Source organism: Chanos chanos, chromosome 16 (assembly GCF_902362185.1).
Source record: "Chanos chanos chromosome 16, fChaCha1.1, whole genome shotgun sequence".
Classification (NCBI taxonomy): Eukaryota; Metazoa; Chordata; class Actinopteri; order Gonorynchiformes; family Chanidae; genus Chanos; species Chanos chanos.
Genome location: NC_044510.1, coordinates 6,050 through 25,447, shown reverse-complemented (window position 1 = coordinate 25,447; position 19,398 = coordinate 6,050). Strand labels below are relative to the sequence as shown.

Sequence of the window (19,398 nt, the reverse complement as noted above, 5' to 3'; positions counted from 1 at the left end):
TGAAACGATCCGTTCAGCAAGCTAAATTAAACTTAGTAACTACACACGTCCAAACAATCGTACATGAAAGTAATGTGATCGAGTAACACACCAACATGAAATAACGAAATTAACATCACATTTAAGCAAATACTTAGAAGCAAAGTCTCACCAAGCCACACACCGTTAAAGTCAGGTGTTGTAGAACTCATTGCGTGCATAAAGCTCGCGACTTTGTTGCAAACAAGTGAAAACTATCTATTATTCCTGTTTCCCGATCAACTATGTCAATTAAAATATGATGTAATACACACTGACCGTATTAATTAAAGCTATTAGGTGACGCTAAAATGCTGGCGAATTAATAAACTCCAGAACATCATCACTCAAATTTGTTACAAGGCAGAAAAACAACTGTTAATTTTTCTTTTTCAGATCAATTCCCCACAGTAACCAGTGAAATAACCCATGTGTGGATATTAAAATACTTGCAACCTAAAGTTAATTCATTTCATATTTATTTCATTTACTTAAATTGTTACATTCTTCTCATCACGTCACTGAGGAGATTTTAAGGCTGATATGGCAGATTTCATCATATCCACTCTCGAGATTATTCGGAAGGACCGATATTGCTCTGTCTGAGAGACAGCAATGCATAACTTGACTTGGTCTGTCTTCCATAGAATATGTAATGTTCAGGCCATTAATGAGGTATGTGTTCTCAGCGATTGTTCCTCTCACTATAGCGATCGAATAACAACGAATAACAACGTTTTTCTCAGATTACATGGAAGTTGTCTCTTCTGACGATGTAACGATGTCGCATCGTATGTAGTAATGTCTGAACACCACGTTTTTAGTGACGAAAACTATTAAATTAATAAACTTACATTACAGCGATATCAGTCTTGTCAGTCATTTAGAATTATTCAGTCGTTACCCTCTCAGCTGACAGTATTTAAACCATTTAAACGTGATGATGATGATGAGCATCATCGACACTACTACTATTCTTGATACACAAGAATAAACAGTGTGATTAGACTACAGATCTGATGTTTTCTCCCATGGATGGTATTTAAGCAGACAATATTCGACAACGTGGCCAATTCTTCATTCTGAAAACGGACATGCAGTATCTGATTTTATTTTATTTTTTTGCCTTTTTGGCTATTTATGATTCATTTCATGGACAGTATAATCGACTGTAACTCTTTGAAATGCAACACCGACAACAATGCAAGGATTATAAGACTGACGTCACCGTTGAAATAATTGGCAAGCAGCAAGCTTAGCAAACTGTATCCGTCAACCTTTATACATCAAGTCAAATATAGGGGGTGTTCGTTAAAGGAAAACCTGGAGCAAATTAAACTGGCCTGACGCCCCGCGTTAACATTTGGCATTGCAGTTCTGTCACAGAAAGATGTAGCCTACGTCAGTTAGGCCTATGTTTTAGAGAAAGACACAATCATGTTCTCCAGCTCCATGACACACCCACACTTAAACCTGAGCTACCAAAATTTTGCAACCGTGCCTCAACAATATTCGGATTTCAGTGGATATCATCAAGTCCCAGGAATTAATAGTGATCAACACCACAGTCAAACAGCAGCGTGGAACCCTCGTTACCCACCTCATGGAGAGGAATGGACATCTTTTTGCCCCGAAACCGTCACGTCCACTTACAATCCCCGACAGACTGGCTGCGTTCCTATCGAGTTCACTTCAGCGCAAGCACACAGTTTTCGTCAAACGTCGATCAACACCACTGTCTGGGAACTTTCACCGAACACCCAGAGCAGAAGACCCTACGGCTTAATGCGTCGAAGTTCGACACAATCAGCCACAGGTAGGGAAAACTTTTTAGAAAGCACCTCTGTCTCTATTTGTCATGCACCATTGCAGGCGAATTTGATTATCGGATTACATTAGAGTGAAATGCAGTGCTAAATCATGTAAAAACACTCTATCCAATAACACTGGGGATTTGTTTACTGTTTTGATATCTTTTAAGATATCTTATCTTCTAATTTTAATCATGAATTTAGCAAGAGACGTAATTGCCAACTTAAAGGTCCGTGGGCACAGCTGCATTTGAATAAAGAATAATTCAGCTTGATTATACTGAATCAGTGGGTGGTTGAACCGTTTTTACAGTGTGTCGGACAACTACACATTTCAAACTTTTCTTTGATTTTCAATTATATGCAGTAACATATTCCTGCAAGCCTATCACAAAATTACACAGACATTTGCAATTTTCACATTTTATCAGTGTCACAAGTGGAGAGCCAAGGCAAGACAGCGAATTTACTTCTGCAGATAGACTGCTTGATGCAAGTGGCCATGGTCTCTTTAGGGCTGACTTAAACGGCAGTTGAGCACTGCATGTTATTTAACGATTGTCTGGAGGTTGCACAGACGAATTCTCTGTCTTTCACAAAGAGAAAAAAAATCTGACCATCCTTATGCAGTGACGAGGTCATCTCAGAGTGTTTGCATTGAGTATTGTCTTTTTAATATCCCATTTTATGAGCAGTGGGCTAACTGCCGTTGCACAGGTTTCTGCAAAATAATTACGAACTGCAGTTTTGATCGGTTCAGAAATGTTAAATTAATTTCAATAATATTTTTTCATTTTTGTCATGTCCAGACTTTTGAAGATCGTCAGTTTATCTTTAAATCGAATTAATCTCTGATTAATCGTTGCAAAGTGATGCTACAGCATCCAAAGAAGAATGTAGATTAATAGTAAAGACTGCTTTGAATGGCAAAAAGTACCTGTAGTCTAAATGAGGACACACATTAGTTACCGCGGATAAGAGCGTGTGCTAAGTAAACAAAACGTTAGTGGTAATGTGCATGAATGCAGACATTGCTCATAAGTTGTTCAGCTGAGAGTTTGGAAACACAGCTGTACCAAATCAATGTCGAACCCCATCGCCATTATTACTTGAGCCAGTATGTTGCATCTTTCCGCCTGCTGGTACTTTTGACAAGTGTTCTGTTCACTTGATCTTGATGGATAAGTGTTTTTTTTCCTTTTCTTTTTTTTTTCAAACGAGTTATTGGTAAGTGTGGTAGGATGTTTAGTGATAATTTCGCAGGTATTTACACATGTTCACACATATGTCGGTATGCGTCACTGTTCAGTTTCTGCGCGGATAGCCGTTGCGGTGAAAAATGTGCTGTGGGAAGGAATATACAACTGAAATCTGACGTCGCTATTATGTTTTGTTGGACTGAAATGTCTTTTTATTCTTGTTTGACTCTTGCTACATCTACCTCACAGTGCAGCAAAAGCGCGCGAAATATGAGTATTATTAACTATGCTTAAGACAAGAAAAATGTTTTAACTCCAGTGTTCATGCGTAGGTTTACTTCAAACTGTTTTTCGATAAATACTGAACTTTGTTTTCCATCGAGAAATAATTTCCCTCCTCTGAAGTGCACTTATATCGATATTGATTTACCATACCATTTGTCATGGTGGCCATATGGACAGTGAATTTCAAAACGAAACTTTGTCAGAAAGATAAAGTTTTGTCTTTCAGTAAAATCGATAAAAAAGATCCGTTTCATTCCATCAAATGGTCGTCTGCATAGTGTTGTGGACGAGGAGAGAGAAGCGACTCTACACACGTTTAAATTTTTATATGAGTGGAGAGCTCGTTCATTTTCACACACAACTCTTACAGGAACAGGAAAAGAACACACTGCACGTTACTACTTTCCCACAGCAAGTGACAACGTTGTCGTGATAAACCACATAATGTCCAACGTAACTCGTGGCTCAAACACAGTCGAGCTACTGGTGAATTCTAGTTTCTGTTGGTGAGTGACCACATCAGTGTAAAATCTAATGGTACTGCTCCCATTCGGTCTCATAGAAAGCGTAATGAAGCGCTAACCTTTCGTGGTCTTTAAGACCGTAGTTTATGCAGAATAGATTGGGTGATAGTTGTCACAAGGGATTGGTTGTCACACTGCTAATAACGTTCAGACTAGTGGAACCTGTGTAATTATTTTCATATCAGGTGTGTGAGATTTGGTCTTGGGCACAGTTTTGTGATTAGTTCATGGAAGCCATGCAAAATTAGTGATTAGTGAGAGCATTTTTGTGTGCGCAAGTTCAAGTTTGGTTTACAACAAACAAAACAGGACGGCACTCCCTGACTTAATCCTCATGGCAGGCAAGGAAACCCCCCCCCAAAAAAAACCCCAGGTGTAACAGGGAAAAAGTATATAGTGCATAAATGCATTAACGTGGCAAAGCTACTGGCTGTGGAATGTGCAGGAGGAGCAGAGCCATGCAGGGCAAGCAGGGCATGGAACAGCAGGGCATGGAACAGCAGGGCATGGAGACAAAGTCAGGTGGCCGATCTAAAGATGGGAGTGTAATTATGTGGTGTAGAATTTTACATGTAGAATTTTACATGTCAATAAGAGGACCTTTAAATCTGCCCTGGCATGAATTGGGAGCCAATGAAGGGAAGCCAGGACAGGTGTAATGTGGTCAAACTTGCTGATTTGATCGTCTAACATGAATATCACCACCAATTAAGTCTATTTTTTTCGTGAAAAATTCAACAAAATTGTTTGCTGTAAAAGAGCTAGACTGAGGGGAGTGATTCTGGGTTAGTTTACATATGGTGCCAAAAAGGAATCTGGAGTTATTTTTGTTAAGGTTAATGATTTTTGAGTAGTAAACAGATTTGGCGAAGGAGAGGGCGTATTTATAATTTAGCAGGCTATTGTGCAAAGCGAGGCAGAAGACATCTAGTTAAGTGGTGCACCAGTTTCATCCTAATCTCCTACACACCTGCTTCAGCATGCGGGTATCACTATTAAACCAAGCTGTTGAGTGTTTATGCCGATTTTCTGAATAATTAACCGTGCTACCATATGTACTGCATTACAGAGGGTAGAATTTATACTGTACATCAAGTTGTTCAAAGACCCCTGCTGATCAGTGAAAGAGGTGAGTGTTACTATGAGGAGAGTTGAGATGGTGCAGGATTGCTTCATGGAGAGCAACTCAAAGAAGGCAACATTAGGTAAGCTAAGGGTGTTAGGAGAAAAAGTAGTATATAGATTAGTGCTACACCCTGTCCTTTCTTTGTTGCCCTAGCAGCGTAAGAAAAGGAATAGTTAGGGAGTGAAGCTTCATTTAAAGGGAGAAAAACATCTGGCTGGAGCATCTGGTGATGCACAGTAATAAATGTTCAGAGTGAACTAATTAATGAATCTCACTCCCTACACTGCGCGGGCTATGTTGTGACACACCTCGGCTTATGGCCCGTAATCACATCATACTGTGGTGCACACTTTAGGGATGTGGCAGTGCAGATTAGACTGTCTGAATACATAGTAACCATGTAACTTATAGTCCCACAGCAGGTCAGCGTCACCACTGCTTTTTACGCCACAGTTTTGTTACATTGTTAGACCGGTACCAAACAGTGCTCACCAAACATTTGAGCCAGTACAGTTTTGAAAAGCAACACTCTATGCTGTCTCACACTACTACCATTATAAATATTAATCACTGTAATCACTTCAAAGTTCGTTGTGAGCTGTACAAGTTAAGTCTGTTACACTTAAACCAACATGCTCATCCTCAGGAGTTCTACACCTGTTATTTACACTACAACACATTATCCAAACTTCAACTGCTCAGGGCCACAAAATAGGATTGGGAGGACAGAAACTTTCATGCTCCACCGCAGAGTGTAGTAAAGCCAGTCAAAACCCAGATCTCAAATGGCGAGCAGCACCTCTGCAACAGTCCAGCAAAGTAATACTGCATGACACAAGCTAACACACACTTCAGCCTTACTATAACTATGAACATCCTACCTGTTCTAACCTAAAATAAACTATTATTCTCAAAGTGAAATGGTTCTGGCTGCCATGTTCTTTCAAATTACCATACTGCTGCTCTAAACTGGAAATGTTATGTCATGTTATATATGTTTATCATGCGTTTCAGATTTATCACATTCACATTATATATTGTATATATCAGTGTTGTACTCATGACCACCTAAACCGAGACCAAGTCATGACCAAGACCAGAGGGTATTGAGACCAAGACAAGACCAAAACTTTGAGGGGTCAAGACCGAGTCAAGACCAGAACCAGACCAGTGCTAATCCCACACTGCATGACACGTTTATGATAAAAAGTGGAACATGCAAACCAGGGGCGGCTTGTTCCTTTGGGCGATTGGGCGACACACCGCCAAAGGGGGACAGAGAGGGCATTTTTCTATTACATTCTACCACAGTGTTACGCTAGCTGTGACTGTTCTAGACAGTTTGTCCAACCTCTGAATATCATAGTCCAATCAGTGTCACGTTGTTTTTCGTGGAGTACCGCCCCTTTTGGGCGATTTCAGGGCGATAGGGATCACCGGGGCAGCCAGCAAACTTGTCATATTCAAAGTCAACATGGCTAATTCTAGCCCAATTTAGAGCAACTCGATCGTGTCATTAAGAGAAATACCGTTTATGTTTTTGTTTATGTGTGTAGAGCACGTGAGCAGTGTTGCTAATTCACAGATGTCGGAAAGCATTTCGCATGCTTAGTAAAAAAACGAACTCTTTTAATTGTGGTCTTGTGTTAAATCGGTGATTAAGTTAGGGATAACGGTTGACGAGCTGTCCCGACATGAAAATACTGGACGAGACGTAGGCAAACTTAGCATAGAGTCGCAATGTGGAGAACTGGCATTTCACATGCGTAGTACCAACAAGCTCAGAATGGCCTTTTAAGAGGAGCAGACATCGTATTTTGTCACCTCTGTAAATTGTGGTGTTGTGTGAATTTGGTGATTGACAGGGATGAAGGTTGACGAACTGTCCAGATATGGGAGTACTGGACATGGTGCAAACCCGCTTCAAGTTGTGGAGTTTGCTCAGCCAGTGCCTCTCACTATGCATTTAAAACTATTCATTTACGCCTGCGTGTGTACAAAGGAAATGTTACGGTTAATCTAAAAAAAGCTCACCTGTTCGTGGTACTATTCTTGGCAGATTGCTTGGTTCATGTTAAAATGATACTGTTGATAATAACAGACTGTGTAAAATTCTGTTGAAACTTTGAGTTGGCCTCGCGTGGACATAGTGAGAGTGAGAGCTTGAAAAGAATTAAAACTTTTCTCAAACACCATGACCCAGGAGAGCATTGGCCATGCCGTCAATTGAAAAGAGTCTGGTGACTGAGATGACTGACTCTAACCAGAGTCATTGAGAAATTTGCAGATCAGAAGGAAAGGAGAGCAAAACTTATGTTTAAGCAGTGCTGCTGGCCAGTGTTGAGGCAACATTACAACATTGTTGAGGCCTTTTTTTTTGCTGAGCTATGAAGTGCTTAAGTTTGTTTGCCCCCCCCCCCCCCAAAAAAAAAACAACAACTATGCCCCCTCAAAAGTTTTTAGCACCATCCGCCACTGATGCAAACCATAGACACTTCTCAAATTGATCTGAGAGATCCACATTCCCATAAAAACACCCAAATACAAACAAACACTAAGAGCTGAAATCAACTTAACCATCTTTATTCAACACTCCTTTTCCATGTTTTACCATCCAGCTAACACAATACAATTTTTTGTTCAGCACTTTTTTCACGTTTTCTGATTTCACAATTTTCTGCCAACTTTCACAACCGTATTTATGTATTTATTTTATTATTGCTAGAGTGTTTTATACATGTAAGATGAAATGAAATGTCTACATCCTTTGGTTGGTCACTAGGACTAGGTCTGACCTTTGAAATTGACCCCAAAAAGCACTTTTTTGACATATAATCTGTTTTCACAAATTTCTGAGAAGTTTCACAACTGTATTTTTTATGTTTATTTCATCAGTACTGGGGTGTTATTGACATATAAGATGAAAGGAAATATCTACACCCTTTGGTTGGTCACTAGGCCTGACTTTTACAACTGACCCCAAAAAGTGTTTTTTCACGTTACGCGATTTCACAAATTTCGAAGAAGATTTAAAACTGTATTTATGAGTTTTTCATCAATACAAGGGCATTAATGATATTTAAGATGAAATGAAATGTCTACAGGGCGGCACGGTGGCGCAGTGGGTAGTGCTGTCGCCTCACAGCAAGAAGGTCATGGATTGGATTCCTGGCAGGGTGGCCTCTATGTCTGAGACCGAGACAAGACCAAATGAAAATGCAGTCGATACTGAGACCTTCATAAAGTGGTCTCGAGACCAAGACCGATCTTAAGTATTACAGCTCAAGATCGGTCTGATATTACCTTATACTGGTATATAGGCTATTTCTCCAAAACAGGCTTTTCACCACGATGACAGCCCAGAAAAATTACAATTCCCAAATAAGCTCAGGCATTTGGACAACCATGCACATTAGTATTTGTAAGGAACAGCTGTCAAAGCAGAAAGTGCTTGGTTTAAACACACATTATGAACAGGAATACAAATTTCACAAATTCAAACTTACAAAGTCATAGTCTAAAACGAGAGAACTTTAGTCACAATGAACTTTGGTCACCCAATGCTTTCCAACTATTCTCTCTTCTGGGTCATCATTTCTGTTTTAGTGGTTGTTACGTGTTCAAAGAGAATTAGAGAAACTATCGAGGCATCTTCTTTACGACGTAGCCATGCAAAGAAGATGCCACACGTGCCATTTTTTCACTGCACATCTTCATCAAAATATACACAATCAAGTGCAAATAATTCTTTGTAAAAAAACAAACAAACCAAAACCAAACAATACTAATCACTTTTACATTTTACAGACACATCATCACCATCAGCGTTTTCAAATTTAAAAGTAACAAACTGACATCTAGGTCATATAATTTCACTACATTGTCACATGAAATTAAAGATTCTTCAGCATAAGATTTCGAGTAACTGTACAGAAAGAATGCTAAAGGTCATCTGTTGCATAACACCCAAGAAAGCAGCCTTTAGTACATCTTCATTTGTAAGCATTTAAAAAAAAACAAACAAACAAAAAACCTGGCCATAATCTCATCGTTTTTTGTATTTTTTAAAAATTCTTTTTACTTCTTTTCCCTCTGTCTCTCTTTTTGAAAAGAGAGCACTCGCACCAACAAAACATGTCTTTGATGACACCATCTCCCTCTGCTTTTTCTAAAAGTTGAAAATGTTTAAAAATCTTCTCCTAAAATAGATGTCCTACAAGAACAACAGTTGTGCCTTTTTGTTCAGTAGGTCAACCTCAAATCTGTGAAAAGGAAATCTGTACATCAAACTGGCCAACACAGGGCTTTGAATATCTATGGAGAACATGCAAAACAGGATGGGAGCCATGTCTCCTTATTGTATTGACCAGTGACGATGTAACTGTACACTGTAAAAAATAATCTGTTGGTTTAATTTAAAAAAGTAAGACAACCTATTACAAGCCCTTTTCTGAGTAATCTCAATAAGAGTGTAAAAACTCAAATGATCAAGTTAGACCAGTAAATAAAAAAAACTTAAAACTTGTTCTTCAAATTAATCTCAGGACTCAATAATGTAAGTAAGGGGCACTATAGTTGACATAACTAGAAATGAAAAGTGCAAAAAACTAACCGAAGAAACTGAATAAATCCAATAAGAGCTTTATTAGAATGCACCTTGTGCACACACATTCCCAAACAGAATTGAAATGATCCAATTTTCAAAGACATTTGAGCACTTTACAGATATCTTCATTGTAAAACAAATACATAAGACAAGATGTAAAACAGAAGTCCTTGAGACATCAACTTAAAATCAAACTCAAGATAATCTACAAGGTTGGTAGGAGTGTTTTTAGGGAGAGAAAGAGTTATTGAAAAGTCTTGCAGAATTTATGTCTTGTTTGTTTTCCGGCAAGAATGGTGTAAATACGTTATTATTTTGTTTTTTTTTCTTTTTGTTTCTCTCCTGTTTATCATTGGCACAAAAATAAATTCACTGGGTGTTCAGCCACAAACCACAATCTTGACTCCTGCTGCCTCCTTGCCTAAGACGGCTCTGTCACAGTGTGTTTCTTGCAGAGTTTTTGGCAAATGTATATGGAGTTTACTCCTAACAGACTGAGCTCTTGCAGAACAGCTGCCAGCACCAAGATCCATGAAGTTCTTCTGTATTGCCTCAAATGTGTATTTGAGGTTCTTTGGATATTCCATATTGATAGCATACAGGAGGCCGACCAAGTATGCAAATGCAGATGGGAGGTCTTCAATATCCTGGAGAACCACAGTCTCTTCCAATATGATAGCTGTGTTGATAATGGTTGGCAGAGATTTGACAGCAGAAACATCATCCTTAAGCACTGTGAGGATCCCAGTTTTTATGCCTTTGGTATAGTCCTCAGCATCTGTATCCTTTGGTATAGTCCTCCTCAGCATTTGTATTCTGAAGGAGTGCAAGCATGCAAGAGATCACTAAATTTGTGAGAACTGCACAACTAAAACAAAAACTTAAAAATTGGGAATCTAGCAGTTGAATGAAGTTCTCTCACTGTAGCCACATGACATGTACATGTCAATTTGTTTATCAGCTTGACAAAGAAATAGTTTAAACTATTTGAAATATTACACAACATGAACTGTCTATTGTGATATATCATCACAGGTGCAACAGTGTATAAACAAAGAGATTAGGCAATGTAACAAGAACCAACATAAACTTTCACATTCCTACACATTTTTTGTTACTCTCAAGATCAGATTCTGAAGAAAAGAGAGGAGCCAGTGCAAAAATTATAAGTAGGGAATAGCACTGATGATAAATACCAGATATTTGTACACATGCAGGCCTAAACGAATAGTTTTAAATGCATAGTGAAAGGCACTGGCTGAGCGAACTCCACAACTTGAAGCGGGTTTCTGTGCACCGCGTCCAATATTTCCATATCTGGACAGTTCGTCAACCTTCGTCCTGTTCAATCACCAAATTCACACAACACCACAATTTACAGAGGTGACAAAATACGATGTCTGCTCCTCTTAAAAGGCCATTCTGAGCTTGTTGGTACTACGCATGTGAAATGCCAGTTCTCCACATTGCGACTCTATGCTAAGTTTGCCTACGTCTCGTCCAGTATTTTCACGTCGGGACAGCTCGTCAACCGTTATCCCTAACTTAATCACCGATTTAACACAAGACCACAATTAAAAGAGTTCGTTTTTTTACTGAGCATGCGAAATGCTTTCCGACATCTGTGAATTAGCAACACTGCTCACGTGCTCTACACACATAAACAAAAACATAAACGGTATTTCTCTTAATGACACAATCGAGTTGCTCTAAATTGGGCTAGAATTAGCCATGTTGACTTTGAATATGACAAGTTTGCTGGCTGCCCCGATGATCCCTATCGCCCTGAAATCGCCCAAAAGGGGCGGTACTCCACGAAAAACAACGTGACACTGATTGGACTATGATATTCAGAGGCTGGACAAACTGTCTAGAACGGTCACAGCTAGCGTAACACTGTGGTAGAATGTAATAGAAAATGCCCTCTGTCCCCCTTTGGCGGTGTGTCGCCCAATCGCCCAAAGGAACAAGCCGCCCCTGCATTTGTAATACTGTGGTAGTTGAGTTAGGGGAATAGCATGAGCTAATGGAAAGGACGTGATAGCATGTTATAACTTACTGCTCCCTAATGGTAGCAGAAGCCTGCCCGTCTGCGCAGAGGGCACCTGCGCAGACGTCCCTTGAATCGGGCTGTGGGTTGTCAGTTTACGGTGACAGATGGGTTGAAACTGTATGTAGTGTGGATTGTGTGTGTAGATTGTGTTTCATACATGATCTGGCAACTTGGGTAACATTAAACAAACACACAAAATGTATGAATACGTGTATGACAATTACTCATAATACAGTTTGAGCGCCATGCACATTACAAGAGTTTACTGGGAGAAACAACAAAACGGGAGGGTGCCGGGAGATGGCTTTGAAATATGGGAGAAACCCGGGAAAAGGCAGGTATGCATTGAGAAACCCTGTAGTTATTTAAAACGCGCATGCGCCAACATGAAGATTTCTCCCGTGAACTTCGGGATTCTTTGTCTGACACAAGTACTTAGACACTGAAGTTGTGTCAACTGAATTCCACAAGTTTGCACGGTGTAATGACAAAGTTTGTTGAAGTAATTTTATATAATAAGTTTCCTGTGTCTTTCTGGCCATTTTAGTTCAGTTTACTTCTGTACCTTTGTTGGCAGAAAAAATTGTAAGTTGTTGTTTTTTACAGTGTACAGACATGTTATACATTGATCAGTAACTGTGTAGGTAATTTTTTGACCCATTCTCTATTGCCACCTGCAGCCTGCCACTTATCTGAACCACCCTATCACCATCAGCTGTGGAACTGAATCTGAGTGTTCATCTGGATACATGCTACACTGCATGCACACAGGGTTTCTTTGATCACATTACTTCTGCAGTGAATATTAGCAGTGAATGCCCCAAACAGGAAGTGAGACATTTAAATGCATTTACGATGACACTTTCTGCCCTTGTTACTCATTGGTTCCCGACTGCACAGATGGGACTTTTAACCCTCTCTCTTATCCCACATGTAATAATCTTGCAAAAAACCCCCAACTGAATTGTATACATTCGCATCATTTAGTCCATCACCGTATCTTATTTTTAGAGTAAACATAATTCAAAAAATGAAATTATTGGTGTTAAACTGGTGGCCGGCATGTTTCTGCAGAAGTTCTTTGATCAATATCAGTAATAGCTCCAAAACATGAAACTGAATATTGCAAAGTGCTGTACCTCTAAGTCTGAAGAAAATAACGATCTGCTTTTGTATGTGATGTTCCTGAGGAAATGCATAAAATGTTATTTTAAAATCTTGAGCTGGTGAACAGTATGAATGAATTTTACCATTTAACAAAGTGTGTTGGCTGATACAATATTTGTGACTGAATGAAAGGAGCAAGAGAAAAAAACTTTAAATGAACATTGTCCATAAAGGAATGTTTCCTAATGATGTGATATGCTTTTAATAGTAATAGATGCCAATCTAGTCATGATGAGAAAACTGTTGACTACTTAGCTCTTTGTCTTCCTTATGCGTCATGAAAACAGTGTGTTTTATGGGGCCATTTCTCCCAGTCACACAAATTAAGCACAGCAAGGATATGAATGGCCATGCTCTTGAAAGTCATGATATTTACAATTTACAATTTGGCATTTAGCAGATGCTTTTAACCAAAGCGACTTACAATAAGTGCATCAATCAGATCACATCACCCCATAAGCAAAGATCACAATAAGGCTGTAGATTAATTACCGTCAGTATCACGCTCCTGGAATTCTGTGACAGTAAATGATAAAAAACAAGACCTGCGACACAGGGACATGGTTAGAATGATTTTTTTTTGTGACATAGAAAGGGAGGTTAGGCAGTGGGGGACAGGTGGGTTCTGAAATGGTGGGTTTTCAGTTTCCTGCGGAAGATGGCAAGAGATTACACAGTCCTGACTGGGTGGGGAAGGCCAGAAGGTCATTCCACCACCGTGGAGCTATGGCAGAGAAGGAGGCGTGGTCGAGAAGAACGGCTGCAGGTTGCCGAAGTGAGGGGACCACCAGCTGACCAGAGGTGGTAGAGCGGAGAGCTCTGGCTGGGATGTAGGGAGTTATCAGAGGCTGAGGGTAGGATGGGGTGGAGCCTCTTGTGGCCTGGTAAGCCAGCACCAGTGTCTTGAACTGGATGTGGGCTGCTTACTGAAGCCAGTGGAGTAAGAAGCGGAGTGACATGAGAGTGCTTTGGGAGGTTGAATACTGGGCGTGCAGCAGCATTCTGAACAAGCTGAAACGGCCTGATGGCGCAGGTCTGTAAGCCAGCCAGTAAGCTGTTGCAGTAGTCGAGGCAGGAGATGACAAGTGCCTGTACCAAGAGCTGGGTTGCTTGTTGCGTGAAGAAGGGACGGATCCTCCTGATGTCGAAGAGGGAGAATCTACAGAATTGAGTGACCGCCGCGATTTGTGAGGACCTTCAATCAAAGTTACTGCTGGGATCAAATAAATATTATTTACTTTAATATTGAATTTATTTACTTGTTTCGCTCAAATAACTAGGGGCTGGCACACACTATTGTGAAAAAGCAACAATGGCCAAGAACTTCACAGGTCTTTTCCAAAATTCAAGTGTTTCAGTGGTTTTTGTTTCATGTCAGTGCTCTCAGCAAATGGATTTATAATCAAGTAGAAAATGTATCATTACCACATTGCCTAAAATCAGTCACCAAAGTGAGAGTTTAGAATTGTTCATGAACTCTTTTTATCTTGAACCACTCTGCTTTCCTGCTGGTGGTATAGGAGGAAAGACAAGAACAAAAGACAAATACAGAGTAGTGTACACAGAGTACCAGCGTCTGGAGCTGGAGAAGGAGTTCCACTACAGCCAATACATCAACATCAGGAGAAAAGCAGAGCTGGCAACTGCACTGAGTCTATCAGAGCGACAGGTCAGTGGCTGGTGCTTGGTCATAGATATGTTGCAGTTTGGAGTGAAAGTTTTGTATCATGACAACAACCACTGTTGCATTAACCATTGTCGCACTGTTACTGAGTCTTCTTTTGTGTCATTTAACCACGACTGATTTCTAAGTCATTTTGCAGGTGAAGATCTGGTTCCAGAATCGGCGTGCCAAAGAGAAGAAGGTGAAAAGGAAGAAAATGCAGCAGCCACAGCCTGCATCCACAACCACCTTTCCCCAGCCTCCATCCATTATCCAGAGAAATATAGCAATGGTTTCTGATAGCAGTGCTGGCCTTCTGATGCCATCTCTGACAATGACTATTAAAGAGGAGTACTGGAAAGAAGACTTACAGTCTTGTAACTCTAACTGACATACCACAGAGACCTAAACACTTTCAGAACTTGCCAAGACAAAAAGAGAAACATTGCTGCACTCTTACCTTTTTTGCTTTTGAGAGGAGTTAAAACCTTTTAATGAAACGAAATTACAAAATAAAAGTAATATTACGATTTTGGACTAACTAACTTTATCTGTATTTGTTTCAATTGTCAGTTCCACTTCATGATATTCACGACACATTAGTAGATACATGTTAAGTGTCTGGATCAAAAGCTTGACTTCCTTAGCTTGGAACTAAGTTCATACTTTCAAAATCATTTCCACTGGCGATATTAAAGAAAGTCATATGAATTAACCCATGTATTTTACTTTGATCAGTCAGTGTTTGATCAGTCATTGTTTGGTCGTCCAGATCAGTCAGTGTTTGATCTGTCAGTGTTTGATCAGACAGTGTTTGATCATCCAGATCAGTCATTATTTGATGATTCAGTGTTTGATCAGTCATTGTTTGATCAGTCAGTGTTTGACTATTCAGTGTTTGATCAGTCATTGTTTGATCGTCCAGATCAGTCAGTGTTTGATCAGTTAGTATTTGATCATCCAGATCACCCAGTGTTTGATCAGTGAGTATTTGATCATCCAGATCAGTCAGTGTTTGATTAGTTAGTGTTTGATCAGTCATTGTTTGATCGTCCAGATCAGTCAGTGTTTGATTATTCAGTGTTTGATCTGTCAGTGTTTGATCAGACAGTGTTTGATCATCCAGATCAGTCATTGTTTGATTATTCAGTGTTTGATCTGTCAGTGTTTGATCAGACAGTGTTTGATCATCCAGATCAGTCATTGTTTGATCAGTCAGTGTTTGATTATTCAGTGTTTGATCAGTCATTGTTTGGTCGTCCAGATCAGTCAGTGTTTGATCAGTCAGTGTTTGATCAGTGAGTATTTGATCATCCAGATCAGTCAGTGTTTCAGCCAACAGGTCTTCATTAGGCCTGGGCTGCCCTAAGATACATTCTATCTTATGATATCCACAAATCCTTTACAATAATTCTGTTTTTGTTCATTCAGCATATGTTTTTACATAGTGGCACATCATTAAATAAATGCCCTCCTTGTGTCATGCCTTTGTTTGTGTTCTGACCAATCAGTACTCTACTTTATCAACTCAACAGCCATGTACATGTACATCTGCTCCTTGTTCATTTACTTTACTAGCTGTCTTTGAGTCATTCTATAATTTGGAGTATGTTCCATGTCCACTGATGATAATTATATTTATTCCAACTATTTTCTTCAAAACTATCATATTTTACCTGTTAATGGAAACATGTTATAATATCACACAAACATTATGTGCATCCTATGCTTCATTTAGCTTGACATTTGTCATGATGTTCCTAAACTGACAGTTTTTGCTGGGTCCATTTTTCAGTTGAGGGTGTGTTGGTTTCAAAATAATGAATAAAAACCATTAAAGTCAACCACAACTGTTTGTTATTTATTTCAAAAGTCTAAATACTAAAGAAAAATAATATTTTTTACATTGATTTTCCCATTTAAATAATTTAAATATCTTAATTTATTAAAGTCTGCAAAAGCTCTGTCAACTGTGTTACTAACAGAACTCCATCCTGCAACTCAGAAATGGTTTGTCCCAATACCATGAGACCAACATCACATGATGTCATTTTCCTCTGTGGTGGACATGTTGAACACACTGTGGTGACTGTCCTCTAATTTTTTTTCAATACTTTTCTATAATGGTGCATTGTCAATGAGTATATTAATTGACCGTCAACTGTGTTATGTACATTGTTATGGTTTACAAATTTTTTAATGATTTTAATTCAATTATATGTTCAAATTTGACATTAACCTCTTCAAGAAAATGACATATGTTACCTCTGCATTGTTTTGCCACAAGCACAGTCCCGCACTGGCCTCGAATTGGCTACCCTTGGGGTGGGAGGCGGACAGGTTAGCAAAGAGGCTAAAACCCATGGGTTTATGCATTGCTCACTAGCATGCCTCTTAAGATGTTGGGGGAGTGAGGTGCAATCACTGCACAGCACTCTACACGCTGGCTACCATTACACATGTGGTCAGCCATGCAAGGCCTACCACTGAAATTATGGGTCTAAATAGGGAAATTGTCAACTGTGTTACCTGTCAACTGAGTTACTCTATAGTCTACATCAGTCATCATTATCAAATCATTATCATTATTAGTCTGCATACTGCACAACACATTATTCATATGGGCACACTTTTCCTTTCTCCCTCATCAGTACATTTTTTAAAAATCCAGTTGTTTTAAATAGTAATAAATAAATTATAGTAGTAATAAATAATACATAATAATAATAATAATAATACATAGTAGTAATACACATCCTTTCCCTTAAAAAAAACAACACAATTGTTAATGTTTAGCTTTGCAGCTAGTGGATATGTTACACTGAACCACTGATTGTTCTATTGTTTTTGTACTTTTTTGCTGATGTGAAATGTACTCCAAATTAGAGAATGACTCCTATGTATATACCCCTTGGGTTCTCTCAGTCAGTTGTATTAGGTGTCTATGTCTATACCCTGTGGGTTCCCTTGGCCAGTTGCATTAGGTGTCTGTCCATGCATATATACCCTGTGGGTTCCCTCGGTCAGTCAGAGTCTTTCATAAGTGTACTAGGCCTTGAAATCCTTGTTAGCTTTCCTCGTTCCTTTAGTGTTAGCCTATAGTAGCCTGTTTACCATGCACCAACTCTGTCCATTTATGTTTGACTTTGGAATGCATTTTCTAAGAAAGATAGTCTGCACCTGCATCCAGCTGCTCTTTGAATTTATGGCAGTTGTGCATTTTATTTTGACTTTAATGTTTATTTTTGGGCCTGTGTGAGGATACTAACTAGTGACAGTGGATAGTGGCGTAGCGTAACGCCCATCCATCACAAGAGTCATCTTTAATATGGGCAAATATAGGTTGCTAAGGACGGAGATATAGGTCTCTTAAATTGTTTCCATTGTATCCAGTATATCCAGTATAGCTGATTTCTTAACTCCACATATTTAGTTCTAAAAATGTTTGAATCTTTTAGGGGATGGTTGAAAAAAAACCTGTTTGAATTATTTAATCCAGCATTTTAGCTTTATTACTCCCAGGCAAACTTTAATCCATAGGTGCAACAGAAAGACTTGGGACATCTGATCAAAGTTTGAACAAATCCCTAAACAAACAGGCCGTGACCTTGACTTACGATTAGGGTCCAAAGGCCTCTCTTATATGATAAAAAGTTTGCCAGTAATGCAAAATATGACCAGTGGAAAAAGTACTAAGTGGAGCTACTGATTAAATGCACATTGTTTCCCAGAGTCATGTGGACTCTGATGTATCTGTGGTCTGTGGATTTCTGGAGTTCTCTTGTTATCCTTTCAGCACGGCAAAGGAGATGCCTGAAACTGACACCTGAATGATACACACCCATCATCTGCTCTGGCATCCCATTCTCACTCAGTATCCTCAAACAGAAAATGTTCCTTTTGCTGCTTTATGGACTAGTTGTTTTCTGGTTACATCCTGGAACTCTTCAGTGCAATCACTATCCTCCCAAGATTGAGGCAGTTTTCTGGTGGAGTCAGTAACATTTTAGCAGACTGACCATACAGAAAACCTACTCTGTAATTTCTGCTCTCAGGGAAATCACCCATATGGTGACAGATGTTACACCGAGCCATTATGGAGGCATTCCTGTCTTCATTTCAACTGACACAGCAATGCAGTGAATGCAGTGAATGTGTTCAGTTTAAATTGTGCCTTTGTTCCATTATAAAACTGTAAACCCCTAAGATATTGTAGCACAATTTAATGAAAAGGGATGTCAAATGACTACAGTTTCCATAGCATATCACAAATACAACTGTAACTACGAATAAACTTCAACTTGAGACACAAATTCAAGCTCAAGTTCAAGTTTATTTATATAGTGTTTTTCACAAACAAAAACTGCCTCAAAGCAGCTTTACAGAGATCAGGGCCTAAACCCCCAGTGAGCAAACCCAAGGCGACAGTGGCAAGGAAAAACTCCCTAATGAAGTGAACAGAAACCTTGGGAGGAGCCAAGACTCAACAGGGGGAGCCCATCCTCCTCTGCCTGCTACATAGAATAAAGATATTCACAGTATGGAGGGAATCCTGGTTTCCAGATTCATTGGACCATAAAATTATTTACAGCATATGATTTGTATGTAGTTTAAAAGATTTAATATATAGAGGTTCTAGAAGTTCTTGGTGTAATGAGATATAGATTAATTTGATAAGCGGTGTTCATATCAATAAATCAAAGAACAGGGAACATCTACAGTCTAAATAACAATTTTCCTTAAAAAAATTACAAAAAACCCGCCTTGGAAAAAGGGAAGTGGCAGTCCTTACAGCAGACAAGGCAGCCATGACAGGTTTTGGCATTGCTAAACCCCAACCTGTGAAAAAGAGAAAAAACAACCCACACACACACTGACACAACACATGAGGTATTGTCCACCAGCTGAAACCTCTACCTTGCTCTCTCTCAAATTTGTAACATTGA

At 39.3% G+C, this 19,398-nt stretch overlaps 1 protein-coding gene across 1 annotated transcript; it reads left to right on the top strand.

Annotated features, from left to right (window-relative positions):
• The first annotated feature begins 799 nt into the window (after positions 1-799).
• LOC115829363 (homeobox protein CHOX-CAD) lies at positions 800-14,843 on the top strand. The gene is given in 4 exon segments (XM_075353628.1): positions 800-809; positions 1,394-1,834; positions 14,310-14,458; positions 14,613-14,843. Coding segments are annotated over 4 exon segments (831 nt in total).
• Positions 14,844-19,398: the final 4,555 nt, after the last annotated feature.